The sequence below is a fragment of the Ceratotherium simum genome, chromosome 1 (genome assembly GCF_057802395.1).
Source record: "Ceratotherium simum simum isolate JZ-2026a chromosome 1, ASM5780239v1, whole genome shotgun sequence".
NCBI lineage: Eukaryota > Metazoa > Chordata > Mammalia > Perissodactyla > Rhinocerotidae > Ceratotherium > Ceratotherium simum.
Window position 1 is genome coordinate 62808829 of NC_141900.1, and position 23417 is coordinate 62832245.

The 23417-nt window shown below is 56.7% G+C and overlaps 1 protein-coding gene across 3 annotated transcripts in view; it reads left to right on the forward strand.

The window, feature by feature from the left end:
• Positions 1-6789: 6789 nt before the first annotated feature.
• The window catches only part of ADCYAP1R1 (ADCYAP receptor type I), a 58834-nt gene continuing 42206 nt past the window's right edge, over positions 6790-23417 (forward strand). The window contains exons 1-3 of one of the 3 annotated variants that reach the window (XM_087429300.1): positions 6790-7064; positions 18509-18648; positions 20209-20314. In XM_087429300.1, coding sequence (XP_087285426.1) covers positions 18598-18648; positions 20209-20314 — 157 coding nt within the window. In that variant the 5' untranslated portion in view covers positions 6790-7064; positions 18509-18597. The remainder of the gene's footprint in view (positions 7065-18508; positions 18649-20208; positions 20315-23417) is intronic. The other 2 variants (XM_014785967.2, XM_004418858.3) reach the window with 2 other exon arrangements.

The following is a 23417-nucleotide window of genomic DNA, read 5'->3' on the forward strand; positions in this document are numbered from 1 at the left end:
AACAGGACAACACAGGCTCTGACCTCAGGGAGCTTTGGTCAAAGGGTGTCCCCACCCCATCCCTCACATTCCAGCCTCTAGGTGAGGTGATCGGGATGGTGGTGGACAGAACTGTCAAGTCCCAAGATGCCTGCCCCCTGGTGTACCAGCCCATACGAGTCCCTCCTCTTGAAGGTGGACGGACCTATAAATATAATGGGATTTTCCTTTCCTGGTTAGGTTAGTTATGTGGCCAAGGGGACCCTGTGTGCAGGAGAATGCACTATTTCCATTCCATCCTCTTCCAAGGGGAAGGGATTTTGCAGCCTTTGTTAAAGTTCCTAATGAGTTGATTTTAAATTTGTCAAAAGGAGATTATTCTGAGACTGCTTGAACTAATCAGATAAGCCCTTTAAAAGAAGGTCTAGAAGTCAAAGACAGAGAGGCAGCAGTTTCTCTCCTGTTGGCCTTGAAGAAGCAAACTGCCATGTTGTGAAGAGGGCTACATAAGGGGCGGGGGGAGGGGGGCACGGTGGGAACCGTCTAGAAGCTGAGGGCCCCGGTCCTACAACTCTGAGGAACAGACTCTGCCAACAACCTTGGAAGAAGATCCCAAGCCTCAGATGAGACCCAAGGCCCAGCTGACGCTTTGATTGCAGTCTTGGGACACCCTGAATGGGGGACCCGGCCTGCACTCTTGCCCCAGGCAGACTACGAGATAATCACTGTGTGTCGTTTTAAGCAGCTAAGTTTGTGGCAACTCCCGACACAGCAATAGAAACCTGATTATATAAATCTGCCCCCGAGCACACGCAAGGCCTTGGGTCAGCCCCGTCCTGCCAGCTCCAACTATTCCCCCAGCCCCTGCTCAGGGCCTAGAGGCCCCAATGTCCTAGTGAATTCCAAGCAGACGATGCTCCCATCAGCCACGGCAAAGGATTGTTTCAGCAGCTGCCAACCTGCTCCCAAAGTTGGTAGTCAAAGAACGTTCTATTTGCCCCACTTTTAATATAATTATCAGCATCGTTTGCATGACACCGAGTCAGGGCTCAGCCTGTCACAGGCCCGCTGTTATCCTGAGCTGCTTGTCTGGGAACAGCTGTCTCCATGCCTCATGCTTGCTGCCTCCTCCCACATGAATTATCTGTAATTTCCACACCTCCGTGCTTGCCGAGGCCCTGTGTTAAAGCCAGGACTTCGGTTGGGCTGGGCGCACTGTTATTTTCAAGGCAGCCAAGTCAGGCTCTGATGAAACTGGAGCAACAGCAAGTGGGACCTGGCCTTGACTGTGCTGGGGGGCGGGGGGCACGGGCTTCCACCCCAACAGGAGCTGGAGCCAGATCCAGGGCGGTGAACAGGCCCCTAGCAATCAGAGGGCAGGGCACGTGCAATGTGGCTCTTGAACTCACATGAAAGGACCAGGAGGGGTCCTTTCTGCAGCAAAAGAATACTACACAGCAACTCCACAGTGTGCTGAAGATGGAGGAAGGGATGGGCGTAGAGATAAGAAAAAAAGCCCTGTGGATAGAGACGAGTTGGAGATGAGAATGGAAATACTGCATTCTCCTGCACACAGGGTCCCCTGCAGGGTAGTTAGCTCCTATGGGTAAACACCTGAGTCCCTGGGGAGGGGACTACGGAAGGTGAATGGGAAATGTCACTGTCTGATGAGAATTGTCTGACAGTGATGAAGCTATGCCTCCGCAGAGAGGCCTACTGCCCGCATGCAATTCTGCAGCAAAGAAAACATCCCTATCTTGGTAGAGAAGAGGTACTTTCACACTGCTGATTTGTGGATAGCGCCTGGTGTGTGTGTGCTTGGATCCTATGTGAACGTACCTCTGCGCGTACGTATTGGATGGAAATGCACATGTGTATGTATGCAGAGTATATTCCGGTGCAGCGGTAAGTATGTATATTTGGGCTTTTGCTTATCTGGGCATGAGGCTGCATTTGAGTATTTATGTACATGGGGGAAGGAGACTGAGGGCTCTTCACATGAATCTCTCACTGTTACTCCAGTCTTCAAAGGATTATTTCTTTTGCTACCCTACTCTCAGTACACCCATGCTTTCCAACTCCCTAGAAGTGTGTCCTCCCTTCTAAGAGTTATCATGGCTCAGGGGAGAGAGTACAGGACTGAAAGTCCAGAGTATGTGGCCCCAGCTCTGCCGCTAGTTAGCTTTGTAGCTTTGAGCGAATCATTTCTGTTCTCTGATCCTCATTTGCTTCACCTGTGAAATCGGGTGCTAACCCGTCAAGTCTGCACTTACAATTTAGGGTTCCAAATCCCTGGTCCCCTGGTCCCCTGGTCCCGCCTCCCCCTGCTCTGGACAGTCTCCCCTTGCTCATCCTGATCCATCGCCATGCCCTGCAGGGGTGGGACAGAGAGGACTCAGGACTCCTCAGCTCTGAGGATTTCCCAGGCAGCTCTGAAGATGAGTCTCCCTTCATCCTGTACTCTAGGCTTCTGGTGAGGCAGCTTCAAGGATTTCTAGAGCTCCTGGAGCATGGTTTGAATACCAAGGATCTAAGCAGCCTAACATTCATTGCCTTGGTTTCTCAGAGAATCCCAAGGGTCCTGAGGACCAGTGTCCCTGGGGTAACTGAAAAGGCTCTAGACGGCACTGATCATCTGATGAGGATGTTGCCTCCTGGATGAGAGGGCAACGGGTAAGAGTGCACCTGACCTACGGGGGCCTGCTTCTGCAATGCGTGCTCTCCAGGGGAGCCCAGGCCCTGTCACCTGTATCGTCCCTGCAGCCTGTGTATCCGGGGGAGAGGGGATTTTTATGGGGCAATGGGCATGGCTTACACAGCTTCACGGGGCTGAGCACTCTGCAGCCTGCCTGCTGCTTGCTCTATTGTGTCTCCAGGCCTTCTAGCAGGTACTCCCTGAGGGACCTGGGGCTTCTCAGAGTCTCCATGGCCATCTGACTCCAGCACAGATGCAGGAGATGATCAGAGGGCCTTCTGGATCAGACTTTCCCCAGAGCTGCACAGCCTAGGCCTCTAGCTCCACTGGCTGGAGTGAGAAGTGACCCAGGATCAGCACTTTGTTCCTCCACAGAAAGAAACACATACTCCACAGCCTGGCATTCAAGGCCCATGACATTCCCCAAATACGAATTCAATGGGCTAACGCAGGTAAGGCAGTTACTTCCCATTGATTTCATGTCCCGGAGCATGTAGAAAACAAAAACATTTATCTAGCTCCTGGGGAAAACAGAACAGGCTGCTTATGGTTGCCCAGGGAGCTGAGGGACGGTATCTCAGCACATCTCTAACCGGTTCTGGACATGTGAGCATGCCACCCTGGGACACTCACATGAAAAGCCTTTAGCAGAGGGCCTAGGACAGTGGTTCTGAACCTTGGCTGCACATTAAAATCCCCTGGAGAGCTTTAAAAAAAAAAAACTTTTGTCCAGGCCTCACCACAGACCAATTGTCCAATGATCTCGGGTGATGAGGCCCGGGCACAGGTTTATTTTTACTGCTCCCCAGGGATTCTGTAGCACCAGGAGGGCTGAGGAGCACTGGTCCAAGATAAGGTGAGCATTCAGCACATGTCAGCTATCTACAATATAAACTGCTCGGTGTCCCCGAACGTGCTGTTCTCCCTGCCTGAGCAGCGTAAGGCCAGGGTGGGGTAGGGTGGGGTGGGGTGGGGGGCCAGGAGTCAGGGAGGGAACTGCTGTTCAGGAGAGATGAATGCTGGGTAGGGCAGCCTGGCATCCATCTCCCTCAGCCACGTCTCAGAAAATTGAATTAAAACCCATATTTTTCAGCTGCTGCCCGCCTGGCTGGCTGGCTTATGGAAGGGAGCTGAGGCAATGAGCACCTCAGGGGAGGGAAAAGCTGTTGAGGAGACCCCCAGCCTCCCTCCTGAGGGAGAGACGCCAACGCAAGGGGTCCTCTGGGAGAAGACCATTCCCAAGGGTGGTTCCTGGGCCTCCAGTCTTCCCGAAGCCAGGCAGGCAGGGTGAGAATGGGCCAGTCGGCTTGGAAGAAGAGGGAGGCCTGGCTTTGTCCTTGAGGAGGCCTAGTCTGGGGGAACAGAATTGGCGTAGCTCTTGCTTGAGGAGAACCAAGAGCATTTGGAGAGACCAGAGCCATATGCCTAGAGGGGCAGAGAACAGTCTAGGACACGAAAGCCCAGCCTGGGCCTCCAGCATGATGTGGGCAGCCCACCAGGTAGAGCAACACTAAGTTGGGCACCAGGGCATGGGCTTTAGGCCCCAGTCTGACAAGTAAGTTACCTGTGTGTCCTCAGGCTAGCCCTCTGGGCTCAGGCACTTTATTCGTAGAGAAGGGCACTAGGCAGCCCTCCTGGATCCCAGCTCTGTTGTCCATTTCCCGTCTCCCCCAGGCTGATGCTACTAGGTAGGGCTGGGATTAGAATCTATCTACGAGGACTGCTAGCCCATATGCACCTTGGTGAAAATTAGAGGCGCTCCCTCCAGGACCAACTAGAAAAAAGGTAGACCCTTTTGGGCAGACCCTGTGTGCGTGGCTTAGTGGGCAGTGGTCAGAGCAGGAGCTGGATTTCTGCCCCCACTCGCCCCTTGGCCAGGTCCCTTTGTGCAGAGCATGAATTGCACAGTGATACCCGGAGCCCTGACTGACCCCTGGCTGTGGTCAGCTAGGAGTACCCTCTGGCCCAGGGGCCTTGAAGCAAAGGGAGAGCAGGTGAAGGGAATGAGTGTGAGCAGAGGATGGGTGGGTTCCTCCTGTGTCCGGCTGGCTGCCCAGGCAGAGGAAGGTGTGTCCAAGTTGCATGCACTGTGCTACCTGCCCACTGCCCACACCAAGACATATATCTGGTGACACAGAACAGAGAGCAGGGGATCCAGAACCCAGGGTGGGACCTTAAGAATGAAGAGTATGGAAAAGGGAATAAACCTGGAACTGAATGCAGAACCTCAGGGCCAAGGGAACCTCACCTGGGGCCTGACCATTGACGTTTCCAGAGTGACTGGCCTGCCCTGGGTGACTCCGGTTTCCACTCTTCATCACACGCCCGGGCCCCCAACATCCCGCACTCTGTGCTTCCCTCCCGACTCTGAGACTCCTGGCAGCCCTTCCTTCCCTCTCATGACATTTCACAGTTTACAGAGCACTTTCACACACAGCATCTCATTTGATCTTCACAACACCTGGGTTGGAGGCAGACCAAGGAAGCAGGCTTCCAGGGGTTAGGGCAATAAGCTAGGAAGGAGTGTGGCCAGGTCCAGAGAGAGGTCCTGTCTGTCTGTCTGTCTGTCTGACTCTAGCACAGCACCTGGCCCTCTTCTCTCCAAAGCGGTCCCACTCCTTACTGATACAGAGAAGGACTAACATTCTCCTCCTTCAGGAAGCTTTCCTGGACTGAAAGGAATGTGAGTCATGTAGACCAACAGTGTGGTGTACCAGCGGGGACCAGCGTTTGCTGTGCGGTAAAGAGAAATCATCAACTCGCTATGCAGACCTCGGGGACTCCTTGCTTCTTTATGGGGCCTCAGATACTTCCTTCAAGTTTCCATTATGGACTCCCGCTCCACCCTCCAGTCCTCTCTCCTCAGTTGGCCTGGAATCGCCAAGGAAAGGCTCAAGTCTCTTTCTCCTCCCTCCTCCTCCCCTTCCTCCTTGAGGCTTCCCCAACAAGGTGGCCACACCCAAGACTTGGGCCCACAGGGAGGCTGGACAATAATTTACTTGAGTGGGGAAGGACAGAACCTGGTTGTAGACCTGTGGATGGGGACACGGAGGGAGCTCTTGGGATACTGATGCTCCGGGTAGTGACCAGACAGTGAGAGCAGGGGCAGGCAGGAGCAGTGGGATGGCGGGTGGGGGTGGGCAGAGGGTAACTAACTGTTCTCAGCTAGGCTTTGGCTCCGCCGCTGACGGGCTACTGACGGTGACCTGTTTCCCTCATTAAGCCTCAATTTACCCATCTGTACTAGGAGGTTCAGCAGGACCACAATAACAGAAGCAATAGTAATTTATTCATCAGTGAAAACCTACCACGGGGTGTGTGGTCCATTCTTATTTAATGCTGCTGTCAAGAGGGAGGGGTGGGTGTAGGGAGAAGAAGCCGAGGTTCAGAGAGGTCAAGCCACCTGCCTGAGTTCACAGAGTTCGCCCTGGCACAGCCAGGACTGGAGCCCAGACAGCCTGACTCCAGAGCAGCATCATTTTAAGTTGCTGTAAGCCTCCCCCCACAACCCTTTTCTGGCCATAGAGGCGTTCTCCAGGAGATCACGACCGAGGACATCCAGGCAGCACCCCAAAGCTAGCTGACCTTCCCAGGACCAGGCTGTGGGGGCAAAGGAGAACCCGAAGAGAGTCTAGGACTTGCCCGGTAAGGAAGGCTTCTGGGAGGAGGAAGAACAGGCTCTACAGAGAGGGAATCAAGAGGACGTGGGAGGGAGAAGGAAGAGGGCTTTCTCGCTCTGGGTATCTTGGGGAAGGTGCAAAGGAGGGCAGTGAGCCCCGGAGAAGGCCCGACTCTGAGCCCCGGAAGCCCGGCGACAGAGGGGGGTGGTCGCCTCCGCATCCTCGCCCCCAGGGTCTCCGTGCCTCAGTTGCTGCTCTTGTCTGCCGCGAGGCCTCTCTACCCCGCTCTCACCCTCCCACCCCCGGCCTAACCCCTCCCCCGGGCGCCCATTGGCCTGCACCCCACCCCCCAGCCTGCGAAGTGCGCGGGGGAGGCGGTGGTCGGTCGCCTCCCTCCAGCCCCAGGCCTGGCTTCGCGGCGGAGGCGGCGCCTCTCCCGCAGGGCAGACCCGGCCGGGCGGGCGCGCGGCGCGGGCAGGCGGGGGGCGCCGCGCTCGGGCTCCGGGCGGTGACTGACGGCGGCGGCGGCTCTCGGCGAGCGCGGGCCCCGCGTGCGCACACGCACACGCCGCCGCGCAGGGACCCGCGGACACCGGCGCCAGCGGACACACGGACGCGGAGCCCCGGGCCCGGCGCGCGCTCCTCGTCGCACACGCTCCCCTTCCCCGGGCGGCGCGGGGCGCGGACTGTCGCCGCGCGCCCTCGCCGCGGAGTGTGCCCCGGGCCGGCCGGCAGCCTGCAGCCCCGCGGCGAGGCCCCGCTGCGAGCAGGTAAGGGCCGCCCCGCCGCCCTTGCCCCTCCACGCCTCGGCCGCCCTCCCCCGACTCTAGAACCTTCGCCCCTCGTTGGCCGCGGACCCTCTCCTCCAGCCCGGCGGTCTCCACCGCGTCCTCCACCGACGGAGATCGGGCCAGGGCCAGCGCGGGGCCAATCTCCCGAATCCGAAATGACGCGCCTTCCCGCCGCTGCCCCCTTCCTGCGTGACAGTCTGAGCCCCCCGCCAGATGTCTGGGGGCCGTGCTTGGGGCGACAGATCCCTGCAGCCCAGGGGGTGGGGTCGGCCTAGCTACCTCTCGCCCCTCCCGGTGCTGAGAAGGGAGGACGAGGGGCTGGGAAGGCGCTGCGGCCGGAGCGACCCAGAGGGACCTGCCTCTACTCCCGAGGCACACGGACGCGCCTACGCGAATTGGGAAGGCGACGCTGGAGGGTCCCTGGAGTCTGGGTACCGCAGTCCTCAGCGGGTTTGAGGGGTGGGCAAGCGATGTGCTCGGGGGGAGGGGGGATAGGGGCCAGCGTAGAATGTCCCCCTATGGTGACACATTCGAGATTGTTCAAAAGAGCGTCGTTTCTCGGTTTCCCGCGGCGCGGAAGGGCTGGGGTCGGGATGCCTGGGCTTCAGCGGTCCCGCGAGGAGACGCCCCATGGGGGCCTGTGCAAGGGAGGCGCCTGTCTCTCGGGCTGAAGTGGGCCTGCCCGAGACCCCTGCCGGGCCACCTTAAAGGCACAGGCTCCTGCGGCAGCGGCGGGAGGCGGGGGCCACATCCTGGCGGGACCTTGGATGATTGGGGAATCAGAAGGGGCCAGGGTGCTGATGGATGGATCTAGGTGCTCGAGGGGGAGCCCAGCCAGAAGCCGCTTGTATTTCACGCGGAGCTGGGAAGTAGAGCCTCACCCCTGGAAGCTCAGGCCCCCTTTGGAAGATGCTGGAGGAGAGGTGGTATACCCCTGCTGATTCTCCAGACCATTTCTAAGCTTTGAGGGCAGGTGCGTCAGTTCCACTTTCTTTATCTCCCCCAGCCTCACAGTGCTCCTCACAGTGCCCCATAAAAAACAAAACCAAAACAAAAAATCTCAAAACCGAGACACAGCATTTGGCTTTTCGTGTGAGCAGCCCAGCGTCGGGGGAGGCTGCGGGATGGGAGGGGGCTACACACCGGTTAAGAAGGGCAACTTGCCTGGGGACTGCTGTTGGGCAGAGCACACAAGCATCCTGAAGGTCAGGCTAGAGGCTTTTGTGGCTGTGGGCTTCGGAAGGGGATCAAGAACTGTCTGAGCAGGGTGTGGGGGGAGGGGCAGGCAGCAGCAGCACCCAGATTTTCTCAGGAGGCCCTAATCTGTGTTTGGTGCTGGGTGCAGGTGGGTTGGCGGAGCCCCTGGTCCCAGGCTGAATCTGGGGCTCCTGCTCCCCACTGACCTTGGGGAGGGCAAGCAGGGCTGTCAGCCGGACACAAGCTGAAATTTGTCCATAGAAATTAGAGACAGAACATACTGGGGCAGGCCCTGGGCCAGATCTTCCATCCAATCCATCAAGTGTGTGTGGGGTGACCAGGAAGGCCGATGGGTCCCTTCCCTCCCTGTGCTGCAGGTCAATGGTAGGTGATTCCCTGTCTGGGACAAGACCTGGTGAGTCTGTTTGCCCCTGTGTGCAGTGAGGGGAGGTGTCCATGGGGAGCCTCTCCAGGGACCCTTTCCTGCATTCTAAAGATTGATCAGACTAAAGGATCCATTAAGGTCCTCTTTTGTGAAAGGTTCAGGCTGACAGGCAGTTGATTGGAGAAACATTGGGGGACCCATCCTTTTTCATGCAGCCACTCCTCTCTGTGTTGCTCCTGCTTTGGAACTCTCGCTCAATTTGTGTTGAATAAACAAACACACGAAGTGGGTGTTTACAGATCAGTATACGCAACTGAGAGGCTAGGAAAGACAGGGGCTAAGCCTGCATGGTGGCTTTCTTCCTGGGGATATGACCTCAGGTTGAGTGTCCCAGGTCTCTGGCCTCCCAGGGATGAAGACTTCCTTGACCGAGGGCTGGCACTGATTAAGTGCAGGACACCTTGTGCTGTCTGGCTGAGGGCAGAACCAAAGTGTGCCAGGCACAGAGCTTGAGCTCGGCTCCCTGCCAGGAAGGCCTTGCTTCCCTGAGAGCCACTCAGCATGGAGCTGACACCTGGAGTAACAGTAGTTTTTTGTGTGGGGAGTATGTGAGCAGAGGTCTGATGCCCCGGACAGGGGCTGCCTGGGGGTTTTTCTGCACTGGATTAGAGGTCCTGGAAGCTCCGACTGCCTCTGGCCAGAGGAATCTAAAGTCCAGGGTCTGAACAGGCTGGGCCTAGTGGTCTAGCTGCCTGGCAACATGCAGGCTGGAAACTCCTCGGCTGCGACGTGTTTGTACCGAGCCCTGGATGCCGTCAGAGGCACACGGTGACAGCCACTCCCATAGTGACACACAGAAAGGGAGTGACACACTGCTGGGGAGGCATATAGACTTCCCGTGACAACTGCCAGAGAGCTGGGGCAAAACGTGCAGCAGCAGGAAGACAAACGGACATGGGGACACACCCTGTCACACAGATCTGGTCACACCTGGGGACTTGGACATTTGCACAAGGACGATCACCAAAGTCTGCGTTAATGAAAGGCCAGATACGCGTTGAATTGAATGAGGAAAATGTGTGTGTGTTGCCTGAGACCAGAACAAGTGTGGCAAACTTTCTGTAAAGGGCCAGAGAGGAAATATTTTAGGCTTTGCTGGCGGTACACTCTTGTACTTCATTCTGCTGTTGTAGTGTAAAAGCAGCCATAGATGACACACAAACAAATGAGCATGGCTCTGTTCTAATAAACTTTATTAATGGACACTGAAATTGATGTTCATACAATTTTCATGTGTCCTGAGATATGAGTCTTTTCATTTTTTCCCGACCATTTAAAAATGTAAAAACCGTTCTTGGCTCACCGGCTGTACAAAAATAGGTGACAGGCTGGATCTGACCTGCGGGAATGGTTTGCCAACTCCTGGGCTGTAAGGTTAGAGCAGAGAAGTGGTTTAAGAGGTTGAAGGAGGGAGGAGCTCAGTGCTGAGAGCCTGAGCTGCCCCAGGGGGCTTCGGATGCTTCCCTCCACTCTGCTTGAGCATGGAGTGCCCATCTGCTACATGGGTCAGTGCCAGGAGAGGCTCCCTGCCTGGCCTCTGCACCCCACCCCAGATAGCCTCCCCTGTGTCCGTATGATGAATCTCCCACTCTAAGGACACCTGGAGACAACATTCATGAAATGACATTACAGCACTTGAGCTCACCAAACAGGTCCTGAGTCCCCTTTCCCATTCACCCTCTGTGCCCACATCCATGCCCACCTCCACCAGGAGGGAGACTGTAGGGAAATCTGGACATGCCCCTTGTTTCCAGACAAGACTTGCAACTGACAATGAGCAGCCTGAGTCCTGAAACAGCCCAGGCAGGAGTGAGGGGCTCCTCGTCTAGGAGGAGGGTGAGGTCAGTGGAGGTGGGTGCATCCAGGATGGGCTTCCTGGAGGTGGTGATAGGAGGTCAGGTTGGCCTTGAGGAATACCTGGACGCTCTCATCTTAGCTCCATGCATTGCCTTAGCTGTCCTCATCGTTCCCCCCTGACAAGTGGGCACCACAGAGGGTTGGCTGAGAAAAAAAATATGCAGCTCCTTTGTAGACGCCTCGGAACTTCCCAGCTTCTGATTTAAGGCTGTGTGGTGAACCGGGTCCTGCCTTCAGTTTCTTCCTATCCCTTCTGTCACCTTCTGACATTTCCTTCCCGCTGTTTCCCTGGAGGTAGGCCTGGGAGACTCCCCTCTCCCGTTTTCCCAAGTCTCTGGATTGTGTCCCCCTCTTTCCGTTCCAGCTGCAGGCCCCCATCACCTCTAACCTCAACGCAGAAAACGGCCTCAGGGTGGGTTTTCTGCCTGCACTTTCCCTTCTACTCAGCACACCAGCCTTCTGAGGAAGATTCCCTAACCGAGAATTCATCTCTTCCCCGCTTCACACTCTTCAGTGCCCCCAGCCCTGTCCCGTGGATCAAGGCAGTGTCCCTGGCGTCCGCAGACTGGCACCAGCCTTCGCCCTCTCGTCCACCTCCACCGCCTGATATCTTGCTGTGTCCCTCGACACCCCGAGTCACCTTCCCAGACCCACCCCGCCACTCAGCAGAGTTTCCTGCCCCCCCCCCCACCTGCCCTGCCCGTGCCTGTGCCGTGCTGTGTGCCCGGGGCACATGTGAGGCAGAGCTGGCCCTCTCTCCCAGGGCCTCACACCCACTCAGGAGCGACTGCTGGTTAACAGGGGGCAGTCCCACCTCCCCTGAGCCACACCCTTGCTGGGAGGTGCTCAGTGAACTATCCAGAAACAGTGCCTGCTCCTGGCTTCCTGCTCCCTCTCCCTCCCCACCTCCTACTGCCTCTTCCCACCTTCCTCTTCCTCCTTTTATCTTCTGCTTCTTCCTTCCCCCTCTTCTCCCCTCTTCCTCTTGCCTGGTGGGGGGCGGGCACTCTCCCTGGCAGAGAACTCCCAGAACCCCTTGAGGACGGGGGATGTGCCTGCCCTGTCCAGTGTGGAAGGGCTGTGCAGCATGACCCTGGGAAAGTCTCCCTGTCTCTTGGGGCCTCACACCCTCACGAGTGAAATGGGATAACACACCAGTGTGCACGTGTGTGCTCCGGCCTGGCCCTCCCCTGCCCTGATCCCGGGTTCCCTGAGTGTAAAATGCAGGGCTTGGGGGGAATCATCCCTGGGGGCCCTTCCAGGGACCTGGCTTCTGTCACCAGCTGTGCACAGGCCTCCGGGGGCCAGGCTCTGAAAGGGGAAGGTTTGAACACCAAGAGGAGCATCACATTAGTGATTAATCCTGCAATTTCCAGGATGCTCCTCGCCCAGGAGCCCGGCTCTGCTTTTATCAGCTCTGACCTCACTGAGGAGGAAAGAGGTTTTGGAGGTTTCCCCTTCCTTCCCAGAAGCAAGTGCAGTTCCCTCCCTTTGAGAGGTGAGCTGAGGGGGAGCACTGTTCCATCGTTCAGCCGCCCTCCCTGGGTCCCTGCACCGGGAGGGAGAGGAGGAATGGGGGGCAGTCCTGCTCAGGTTTCATTAAAGGGAGCATGTGGCCAGCAAGGGAGGCCAGTGATCTACTTCTCCTGGGTCATCTTCTGTCTGGTGTCCAGGCTTGGCACTGCCCTGTGACGGGGAGGGATGCTGAGCGGCCAGAGGAGTCCAATAGGAGATGGCAGATGGCTCCAGCTCTATGAGGGCAGGAGAGGGACCCCAGGCTGTGCGGTCCAATGGAGAGGGAGGGCGAGGTGCTGCCCGCCCACTGTGGGGGCTTCATGAGGCAAAGGATGGCCTGGAAGGACATGGTGGAAAGACATCAGAGCTTGCCCCTGAGGGCCCTGGACCAGCGCTGGAGGGGGCGAGCGCCCCATCCCAGGCGCCGGGCCATCCTCAGCCGCGGTGCTGCAGAGAGGGTCCTGCAGGGTGTGGGGCAGTAGGGGCATGGCTTGAGGGTCTCTGAGTCCCCTCTCACTCCGTGCGGAAAGTTACGAGCCCGGTGACTCACCGCTGGCTCCCGTGTGCTGGGTGATGACGCCGTCTTCCTGTGTGCCTGGCGCAGTGGCTCACCGGAGGACAGGCCGTGCAGCTGCTCTTGTCAGTTCCTACTCTTGGTTGCTCACTGGGCCGATGAGGAGGGCAGGCCCCCTCGAGTCTGGAAGGGGGAGCAGGCTCCCCTCCAGTTCAGGTATCTGTCACATCCATTTCTGCCAGGCAGGGCTCCAGGACTCTCCACGGTGTGACCTTGGGAAGTGTCTCCCCTCTCTGGCCTCAGTTTCCCCACAGGTAACTCAGTACCACAGGGAAGTGGCTTTTAAAGTCCATTTAAGGTCTGAAATGCCGTGTCTGTAATTAACTCTTCCTAAGGAGGGTGCGTCAGATATAGGAATACGGACAGGGAGTAGCAGAGGCCTGACCAGTCCCCAGGGTGTGAGAGGGATCATTAATGGGGTACCAATGCAAAGGGGTACAAATCAGCTTCTGAGCTGATCTTCCTTGTACCAGTGACAGAGATTGGCAGGAGCATAGGGATGGAGCACACAAGCTTTGGAGCCAGGCTGCCTGGGATCACTTCCCAGCTCTACCATGTATTTGCTATGTGACCTTGGGGAAGTTGCTTAGCCTCTCTGTGCCTCAGTTATCTCAGCTATAGAATGAGAATAATGCTAGTAACTACTTTATAGGTTTTATAGTTAATGCATATTTATTGATTGGAAGAGTGCCTGGCACGTACTGAGTGTTTAATAAATGTTAGTCATTAGCAAAGAAAGTCACAGCAGGCCTGCTATTCCCATTTTGAATGTGACACAGGCTATCGGGGTAGACGTGACAGCAAGAGGGTGCAAAAACCTGAAAATCAGTGGTAAGATGATAATAATAGTTACCATATGTGTAGCCCTTACTGGGGGCCCGGCTATGCTCTATAGTTTACTTATATAATTTGTTGATGCCTCACGGTAATATCTATGAGATAGGTTTTACTATTATTCTCATTTTACAGGTAATCATATTGAGGCCCAGAAGAGCCAAGTGGCTTTCCTGAGTCCCTAAGGCTAAAAACTCTGGCAAAATTGTCCCCAACTTTACCACAATAAATGCCAGGAGATAGAGGTTAGTTGTCCTCAGATCAGTTGCAAAAGCGAATTGCCCCAGTAGAGCCTGGACCCAAGAGAGACATCCTCAGAGTATCAGTGACCAGGTCATCCTGAGCCACTTGTGTGGCTGGGCCGGCAGAGCCCAGTGTCATCCCCAGGGAGAGGAGAGTCCAACCCCAGGCTGCAGTGGCCAGGCCTGGCCCTGTCCTGTGAGGGGACATCGGCAGCTTGGGGAAGTCCAGAGGAGGGAGGCAGCTAGGATGAGGATGAGGAGGAGGAGCCGCTGACAGGGCTGCAGGTGGCAGGCTCAGGGCATGCATCTCAGAGGGCAGAGGAGCCAGCATGTGGTCCTGAGGGGTACCAGGTTTGGGGCAGGTGGCCTAAGACTGTGAACTCTGAGTGCTGTCCATCAAGGGTGGTGCAGGGTGGCCCCAGGGCAGGGCTGGGAGGGGGGCAGAAGTGCCAGGAGGGGCTGAGGAGATTATTGCTCTGAGAGAGGCCAGAGCAGGTGATCCCCAGCTGAGGCGGGGGAGTGGGAAGGTCAAGCCCGGGCAGCTCTCAGGTGCTCTCTCGCTGGTGAGTGTCTGTGTCTAGTTGGGCAGGGGTGGACTGAAGTGGGGGGAGGTTAACAAGACAGGACAACAGCGGGCTAAGAGAGTAGATCTCACAAGTTCTCATCACAAGAAAAAAAAGTTGTAACTGTGTGGTGGTAGATGTTAGCTACACTTACTGGGGTGATCATTTCACAGTACATACAAATATCGAATCACTATGTTCTACACTTGAAACTAACATAATGTTACATGTCAATTATATCTCAATAAATAAAAGAGAGGGCAACAGGGGGAATCAAGACCCCGGGTCTAGTTCCAGAGGAGGTGCCATGTTGAGAGTTCCCCAGCCCCTCCACCCCGCGTCACCGGGCGGGGGGCGCACCTCTCCCCTGGTTCACATCGTTGCCTAAGCAGGCCAGAGCGGGGAGCTGGGGGCTGATGGGGCTGGGGGCCTCTGCTCCAGCTTGTTTTTAATCCAGTGCAGCGGTGGCCGAGGAGCTGCCCTGCCTGGAGCAGGGACGAGCATCCTGCAAGACTGGCATCCCCATTTGAGTGCATGTGTTTGTGTGTGTACCTGCACCTGCCTCCGAATCCATGTATATATAACTGCCTCTGTATATCTGAATGCCTTTGCAGAATAAGTGTGTCCGTATTGTTATATATATCAGTAATCTGGTAAACGTACGTGAATATCTAAAAGCTGTGTGATTGCACCTGCATGTATCTTTGTTCTGTGTGCTTCTGCATTTCTGGGGAGGAGAGTGTGTCTGTGTGTATCTGTGTGTGTGTGGAGTCATCTGCCGGTCCCTGAAGGATTCTCCACCCTCGTGTGTTCCACACATGGCGTTTGTATGATGCCATCAGGTGGGTGCCCTGGGGATAAATGTCTGTGTTTGTCTCTGTGGGGTTGCTCTTCTCTTTGGACTTGTTTCTGTGTAGTGTGTGCGTGTGTGTGTGTGTGAGAGAGAGAGAGAGAGTGGGACAGACAGAGAGAGAGAAAATCAGAAATCAGCCAGCTCTCAAAACACAAACTCGTTCTTGGCTTGCCCGCTGCCCACCTGCCCTCCTGAGTAGGCAGAGCCAGGGAAGCCACCAGCTCTTCTGGGCCGGCTCTCCTGGTTCTAATAAAGGTTAAAACAGAGGCTTTATGGGCCAGCCCGGTGGCTTAGCGGTTAAGTGTATGCGCTCTGCTACTGGCGGCCCGGGTTCAGATCCCGGGGACGCACCGACGCACTGCTTCTCCGGCCATGCTGAGGCCGCGTCCCACATACAGCAACTAGAAGGATGTGCAGCCATGACATACAACTATCTACTGGTGCTTTGGAGAAGAAAAAAGGGAGGAGGATTGGCAATAGATGTTAGCTCAGAGCCTGTCTTCCTCAGCAAAAAGAGGAGGATTAGCATGGATGTTAGCTCAGGGCTGATCTCCCTCACAAAAAAAAAATAATAATAATAAAAAAAAACAGGCTTTATAATCCGAATCCAATCCAGGTGAGAGTCACCTGGAGTGCTTTAAATAACACCCATGCCCGGGCCCGGCCCCAGAGAGGCCGACTCAGTTGGCAAGGGTATTTTTAAACGCTCCTCAGTGGTTCTGACGGGCAGCCTGGGTGGAGCGCTGGGCTGAGAGGTCAGAGCGCATCTCGGGACCAGGGTCAGGGCTTGGGGAGGAGGCACGAGTCTTCATTTGTGGGAGCCCGGTCTTGAAGGAAGGGAGTAGTGCTATTGCCGTCTCAGGGTGTCGCTGGGAGCAGGGAGCTCTGATTTCGTCTCCGGTGCTCCTCGCTCTTCCCAGGCCTCCTCCTCCAGGAAGCTTGCTCTGTGCCCCAGGGCCGAGGTCTCTCCCAAGAGACAGAAACAGTGGCTGGCTTGATGTTTCTGGTGGCATCTTGCTGGGAGTCCAAGGGAGACAGCCCCTCCGGAAGGAGCACTGTGTGTCCCCTTGGTAACACAGGCTGTGCATCCATTTCCCTCCCGTGGCTCTTGTCTGGGCCCTGCTGGCTGTGTGGCAGGCCAAGGAGGGAGCTGAGATGAGCAGCCACCTTTCTCTTGGCTAAGAAAGCTGAGACCCGCAGAAGCAAAGGGTCTAGATTGGGGCCCAGTGCTGGGGCCAGAAGCCAGGCCCACGCTGCAGGCTGAGGCGCTGGCACCCTGCCAGAAGGGGCTGTGTGGAGCCCTCCCCCCTCACCAGCCTTTGGCCTGAAGTTGTCGTAGGTGTGGGCGAATGGGCTCCAGATATCAGAGGCCTTCTGCCTTGTGGGAGCTTCTCTAAGCCCTCTGCTGGCCCGGAGAGACGGCCTCCAGCATTTGCTGAGGGTTAGTGGGCCGGGCACTGCTCTCTTCCAGCCAGGCCGGTCAGGAGTGTCAGTTCGCTGCAGACTGGGCCTTGGGCTCCCCAGGGATAGTGGAGGTGACCAAGCCCCCTGGGGGCCACCAGCGCCAGGTCATGCCAGAGGCAGGCTGTGCCCATCAGGGGTGTGGAGGGCCCGGGGAGGGGGTACAGAGACTAAAGCCTGAGTGTCCAGCACAGCTGGTATCTTGAGGTGCCCAGGGATGCTGGGGCCTTTGCTTCCCGCGCCTGCCCAGTCCTTTCTGACCTGCAGGGGAGAGGCTGGGCCAGCATCCCCATGGGCCCCTGGGCGTCTCAGAGCATCTCTTGGGGATACTCAAGGCCTCTCTCAGCATCTCTGAGTGGTCCCTGAGCAGGCAGAGCAGTGGGTGGGTGGGAGGGGGCCCCCTTTCATTGAGCCTTCCTGTGGCTGGTTTCCTTTGTCCTTTTTAGGTGCTTGCTTGTCACCAGATTGAGCTTGAAGAGGCCAAGGGGAGCTCCCCAAGGAGGGGGGAGGGAGGCGTGGGTAGGCAGAGGGCCGGGGGCACAGCGGTCCCGGGGTAATGGCCCCTCTGCCCGCTGGTAGGAGGTGTGCAAGGACCAATGGTCGGGATGCAGCCGCCCATGGGCCTCCTGAACCAGACACCTATGGGTTATGGTGGCCCTGAGCCGGGCCTACTCAATCTCTTTAATAAGAATTTAATAATAATAAAAGTAATAATTTTAAAATTACTATGTAGTATTCCATTGTATAGCTATGCTGGGGCCCATTAACACTGCCTCCCTGATGGATGCTTTGTTGCCCCAGGTTTTGCTGTTGATGCTATTTTAAATGATGCTGCGGTAAACATCTTGCATATGCTTCTTTTTGTATGGTGCACGTTTCTCTAGGAAAGATACCCAGATGCAGAATTGCGGGGTTGTAGGGAATATGCGTTAAAGATCAATTTTAGAAGCAGAGCAGACTCTTCCCCTGGGAATGTGCTGGGGCTCCCACAGCCTCCTCCCTCAGCTCCTCGTACCCTGTCTGGTCCCCACTGGTGGCCCTCATCCTCCAAGACGTTCCGTCTTGGAGCTCCTGCAGCTCTGAGGCCTGAGCACAGTCTTCAGCAGTCACTGTTTTGTGTGTCATGATGGTAAAGGCTTTATCCTGAAGGCCGGGTGGGCTGAGGCAGAGTGACAGGAGGTTATGTTGGTTAGGGGAGCAGGCTCAGCAGTGGAACACAGCGGCCCTATGAGTGAGCGAGTTGGACAGCAGCACCGTTCTTTCTCACCTAGCAGTCTGGGGCTGGGTAGGCCTTCTGGGGCTGGTGGGCTGGCTCGGCTCCACCAGCTCGCTCAGCCATCCGAGTTTCTTTCCGAGTGCCGCTCCCTGCCCCTCGTGTTGTCCTCGCTGTGCCGTCAGAGCTGGTCCAGCATTTGGGAAGGGTGAAAGAGTAGAAGTGGAGGGCATGCGATGCCTCAGGCACAGGTGGTGCGGAAGTGGCACATGTCACTCCAGCCGTGTTCATTGGGAGACCTTCATCCTATGCCTACACCTGAGGGACCGGGATCTGTCCTCTCCAGGCGGGCGTGCAGGGGCCAGCTAAAACCATCACTGTGGGGGAGAGTTGGGGAGATAGTCATCTGCTGCAGAGGAGAAAGCCATCCGGACCATTCCAGGAGTCCGATGGGGGCTGAGCCGGTGTGTTCCCCACTGCACCCCCAGCGCCCAGCACTCAGTAGGTGCTCAGCTGCTGTTTGCAGGATAGAAGAATAAAGAACAGCACGGAAGAAGGCATGGAGGAGGTTACCCTCAGAGGCTGAGAGCCTTCCTGCAGGAGGGGAGGGGTCCCTGCCCCTCCTCTGCTCCTGGACCCACAGGATTCATGCCTTGCCTTTCTCTCTAGCCTGCAGACACCTTGGGGCTGACCAGTGGCTGCTCTGAGTGGGAGGCGAGCGGTGCTGGCCTGAGCCTCCTTCCAGGCTGAGAAGTGTCATGGCCAGGATCGTGCAGGCCTCCCTGGCTGCTCTCCTCCTGCTGCCTATGGTAAGGGCCCAGGACCCTCCCCTCCGTGACCAGCGGAGCCCCAGACTCACCTGAGCCCCCACCCCAGAGAACATGTATCTTTTGTGTGCCCTCAGCCAAGCTCAATTCACCTGGCTGGTTTCTCTGCCAGCACCCCCACTGGACCATTCACAGTGCCTTTGTGTGAATTAGAAAGGGTGCCCCTTCCTCAAGACCCTGTACTGATTTGACCAGAAATTGTTACATAGTTTACAAACCTATTATGATGGTGACATGTGTGGCAACCTTTCGAGTTGTGCAGTACACAACCTGCTCAACTGTATACAGGAGCCCTGGTCAGGGCTGCAGAAGGCTCTTTTGATTCCAGTCCCCTGCCCACAAGTCTTGCTAGGTGAGAGCTCAGAAGCCTGCTCTCTGCTCATGTCTTTCCCCCAGCAAGGGGGATGGGGGTGTTCCCAGGCGCTGACCCCTTCCCCTCAACCTTGGAATTCTGACCTTCAATGGATGCAGCTGTCTTGAGAGCCCTGGATGCCAGTCCTGCCTTACTGTCTGACCGCAGACAAACCCGTCCCTCTCCCTGGAGGCCACCTGTATATCTGAGAACAGTCAAGAGCTGGACTGGATCCGTGAACACTGCCCTTGGCAGCTCAGATGCCCAGTGCCTGCCTCCATCCTTACCACATCCCTTTACGGAACCACCCCTGCCCTGGAGTTTTGATTAAAGTGACAGTGTTAGGGTGCAGCTGTCATGGGAGCACTGCATGGGCTTTGCAGTTACTTGGTCCTGCGCTTTAATCCAGTATCTGCCACTAACCCGCTGTGTGACCTTGGGCACGAGTTTCTTAATGGCTCTGAGCCTTGGTTTCCTCTTTGGTCAAATGGGACAGGAGTAAATGAGAGGGGCTAGCGGGCCCCACTGAATGCTACCGCAGCTCCTTCTCCTGCAGCTCCCGGGGGCGTGCCTCCTTCCTGAGGCCCCAGAGGAGAGAGAGGATGAATGAGCTCTTTTAGCCCCTCCTCTCTTCCTCCCTCTGCTTGCTCCCATGAAGGGCAGTACTAGCCTCGTGTCTCTGGAGCCAGACCGCCTGGGTTTGAATCCAGGCTGTACATCTCCTAAGCCATGTAACTTGGAGCAAGTTACTTAATGTCTCTGTGCTTAAGTTTCACATCTGTAAAATGAAATGGTGAAAATAGTACCTACTTTGTAGTACTCTTGAGATGTACATATATATATATGTGTGACAGAATAATGCATACACATAGTAAAGTGCTACATATGTGTTTGCTAATATTATTAAAGATGTGGCAACTGAGACCCAGGGAGGGGGTCGATCTGCCCAAGGCCGCACATTGAGTTGGTGAAGGAGAAGAGCCCTCATGGTATCTGTGACAAAGTGGATGTCAGGGCCCCTGCTGGCCCTGAAATCTCTTTGTCACTATCCCCTTCCTGCTTCTGCCTCCACACCCCCGCACCCCCCCCCCCCAGCCTGCCTCCCACCCCGCACCCTACTGCCCCTGGGGCTTAGGTGGCAGGCTTGTAGATGAACCTCCCTGCTCCCTCTCACCATGTGTTCCCTGCAGGCCACCGCCATGCACTCTAGCTGCATCCTCAAGAAGGAGCAAGCCATGTGCCTGGAGAAGATCCAGAGGGCGAATGACCTGTTGGGCTTGAACGACTCCTCCCCAGGTGAGTGGGGTGGCAGGGAGGGCACGGCATCCCCAGCACACCCAGGCCAGCCTTGAGAACTGGTGTCCCAGCATCCGGCCACCTTCTAGAGAGCGGTGGAAGGTATAGGTCCCTGGGTCCTTGAGAAAGCCCTTTGGGGTGATGGAGGCCTGAATTTGTTCTGGACGGTGATACTGGGGTTGCCCTCCTTGGGGTCGGCCTGCCCTGGATGCCTCCTTCTGGAAGGGGTTGTCCTGGGTGGCTGGCTCCGATCCCATGGGGGCTGGGATAGAGCTGGTGTCTGGGCTGGGCAGCGGCTGTCAGAGAGCTCGTTAGCAGGCAGCCTGGGCCTGGTGGCAGCAGGGACACAGCTGTTGCCTGTAGCCGAGCTGGAGAGCACCTGGTCAGCCCAAGGCAGGAGGGGTGGGGTCATTTCCCACCTGCTTTGCTCACTCATCAGAAGCCAGAGAGCAGGCAGCAGCAGGAGCCCCAGTCCTGAGCCCATCTGGAGCAGCGCTTCCCGGGGCTGCTGTTAGCACTGGGGAGGGATCCTGCTTCCTCGTGCTGGAGGGGGCCATGCACCGCAGGACACGTAGCGGCCTTAGCTCTCCCCAGTAGATGCCCATAACTCCTCTGATCCCACTGACAGCCACAAATGCCTCGCAACATTCCCAATGTCCCAAGGGAGTGGCATGGCCCCTGGCTGAGAACCAGTGGCCCTGTGTAACGCCCCCCCTCCTGACTTCCCCGCTGTGCAGACAGGACGCCGAGGCCCACAAGGCAAAGGCACCGTCAGCTTCCTGATGCCTGGCGGGGCCAGAGAGAGGCTCTGCATGGGCGGTTGGGGATTTGGGGCTGGGGGCCTCCTTGGAGGCTCGCCAGCCTCACTTATGCTTCAGTTGCTGGAGGGTGGGGCTCTCTGCCCAGACTCGAGGATCCACTTTTCTTCTGGATCCTCTCTCTTACAGGAGCTCCTCTGAGCACCGTCTGTTTAAATACTTGATTAGTTGGCAGCCCGGTTCAATGTAACGGTCCCCCTGGGCCGAGCTCTCTGGCCAGTCCGTGAACATGAACTGTTAATGGCGCCGCTCCCGGCCATGCTGGCCTTCCCTCAGCCGAGCTCTTGCTCAGCCCTAACAGAGGCCGAAAGTGGATTTTAGGCCCCACCAGCCAAGGAAACCAAGGCAGGCGGCCCAGATGGGCGCACAGTTTCAGGAAACCCAAAGAATATCAGGTCCATGCCTCTAGACTAGGGGATGGGAAGATGGAGCCCTGAGGGCAGTGACTCTTCAGACCACGTGGAGGGAGAGGGGTCCCAGGCTGAGGTGGCCCTGGACCCAGGTGTCCTGCCTCCTAGTCCACGGCTGCTGTTCCTGTATCGTAGGTCTCAGAGGCTTTTGAGGCTGAGCAGTGAGAAGCATCCGGGAGGGAAGAGCAGAGGAGGGAGGTGGGGTGGGGACCTGGTGTGCAGGTGAGCTGCACGCAGGTTAATTGCACCGCCACCTGTGAAGCCCTGGGCTGGGGGAGGACAAGAAGGCTTGCCCACAGGGGCATCCTGGCAGGAGGGTGAGCCGGACAGATGTAAGGGTGGACACCCTCTCAGGAGGGGGCAGGCCAGTGCTGGGGAGGGGGTCTCACCCCCAGGCATGCTCAGGAGAGGAAGAAAGACGTTCCCTGTGGGGAAAGTGGGCAAGGATTCACGGAGAAGGTGGTATTCAAACTAGGTTCTTGGTTCTCAAACCTGGCTGCACATCAGAATCACCAAGGAGCTTTTAGAAAAGCCACCATCCCAACCAATTAAATCAGTACCTGAGTTAGTCATAGTCACCATGATTTTTAAAGGCTCCCCAGGCGATTCTGCTGAGAAGCTAGGCTGAGAACCCCTGAGCTAGGCCCTAGGGACTAGTAGACACTTGACGTCAGGTGAGAGCTGAGGGATGGATGAATGGAGAGAACATTCTAGGCTGAGGGAGCCACGGCAGCAAGAGGCAGGGGTGGGGGAGGAGGGGAGTGAGTGACTGTCTGTGTCTGGAGCCCTGAATTGGAGTGGGTGGGGTAGGCTAGAGAGAGGGTATGGCTGAGGGCCCCGCGAGCAGGTATCTGTATGTTCCATGTCCGTCTCCACTGGAGTTGGAGGTAGGAGGGGACAGCAGTAGGTGGCTTCCACCGAGGTGGCACCCCTCCAACTTCCCCCAGGACCCCACCTGGCCCTCCTCTGGCCCTGCCTTGGGGGTCCTGTGAGTCAGAGCCAACCACAGATCACCCCCCAAACCTGAACTTGTCTGAGGGACCCCAAGCCTGTGGGAGAGATTCACTCACCCACCCACCCACTCATTCATTCACTCATTCATTCATTCCCTCACTCATTCATTCTCTCACCCTCTCACTTACTTATTCAACTCACATGATGAGCTGGAGTCTTAGGTGTCTGGCCTGGGTGGAGTGAGGGCAGGGCCAGGGGTAGGGGACTGCAGAGAGAGAGATGTGCACTCTGATAGCCTGGATTGCAGTTCAGAGAGGTCGTGCCAGTGGGGAGAGGTGGAGCTGGTGCTGTGCGAATTCAGTGGAGAGAGAAAGCACTTCCTGCTGGGCAGGCTGAGTGTAGGTGGTGGGATCAGGGAGGCCTTCAAGGAGGAAGGGGCATTCAGGCTGGGCATGGAAGAGGGCAGGGTGTGAGGGAGTCTCCTGGTGGCAAGGGAATGGCCCTTCTCTAACCCCAAGTACTCAGAGGAGACAGGAGGCTGCACCCTCCCGTGGCCTAAAGAGAGGTTCTGCTACCTCTCCCTATCCCCTACTTTGAGTCATGGGGTGGGGCTCCATAGGACAGAGCTGAGACCTAATTAAGTAGAGTCAAAAGGCAGCCATCAGGTGGAAAAGAAGATGAGACTGTGGGCCCAGCTGGACCACTACCTCCATGGTTCTTTCCTGCTCTGTGCCTCAGAACCTCCTCAATTAAAATGAGGGGGTGCCATGGATCATGTTAACAGCCACTTTTTATATGGACTTACCATGTGCCAGCACTCTACTAGTGCTTTTTACTCCCACTGCAGCAACCTAGGGGGTCGGGTCTATTATTACCCCTGTTTATAGACAAGGAAACTGAAGCACAAGGAGCTTATGTACC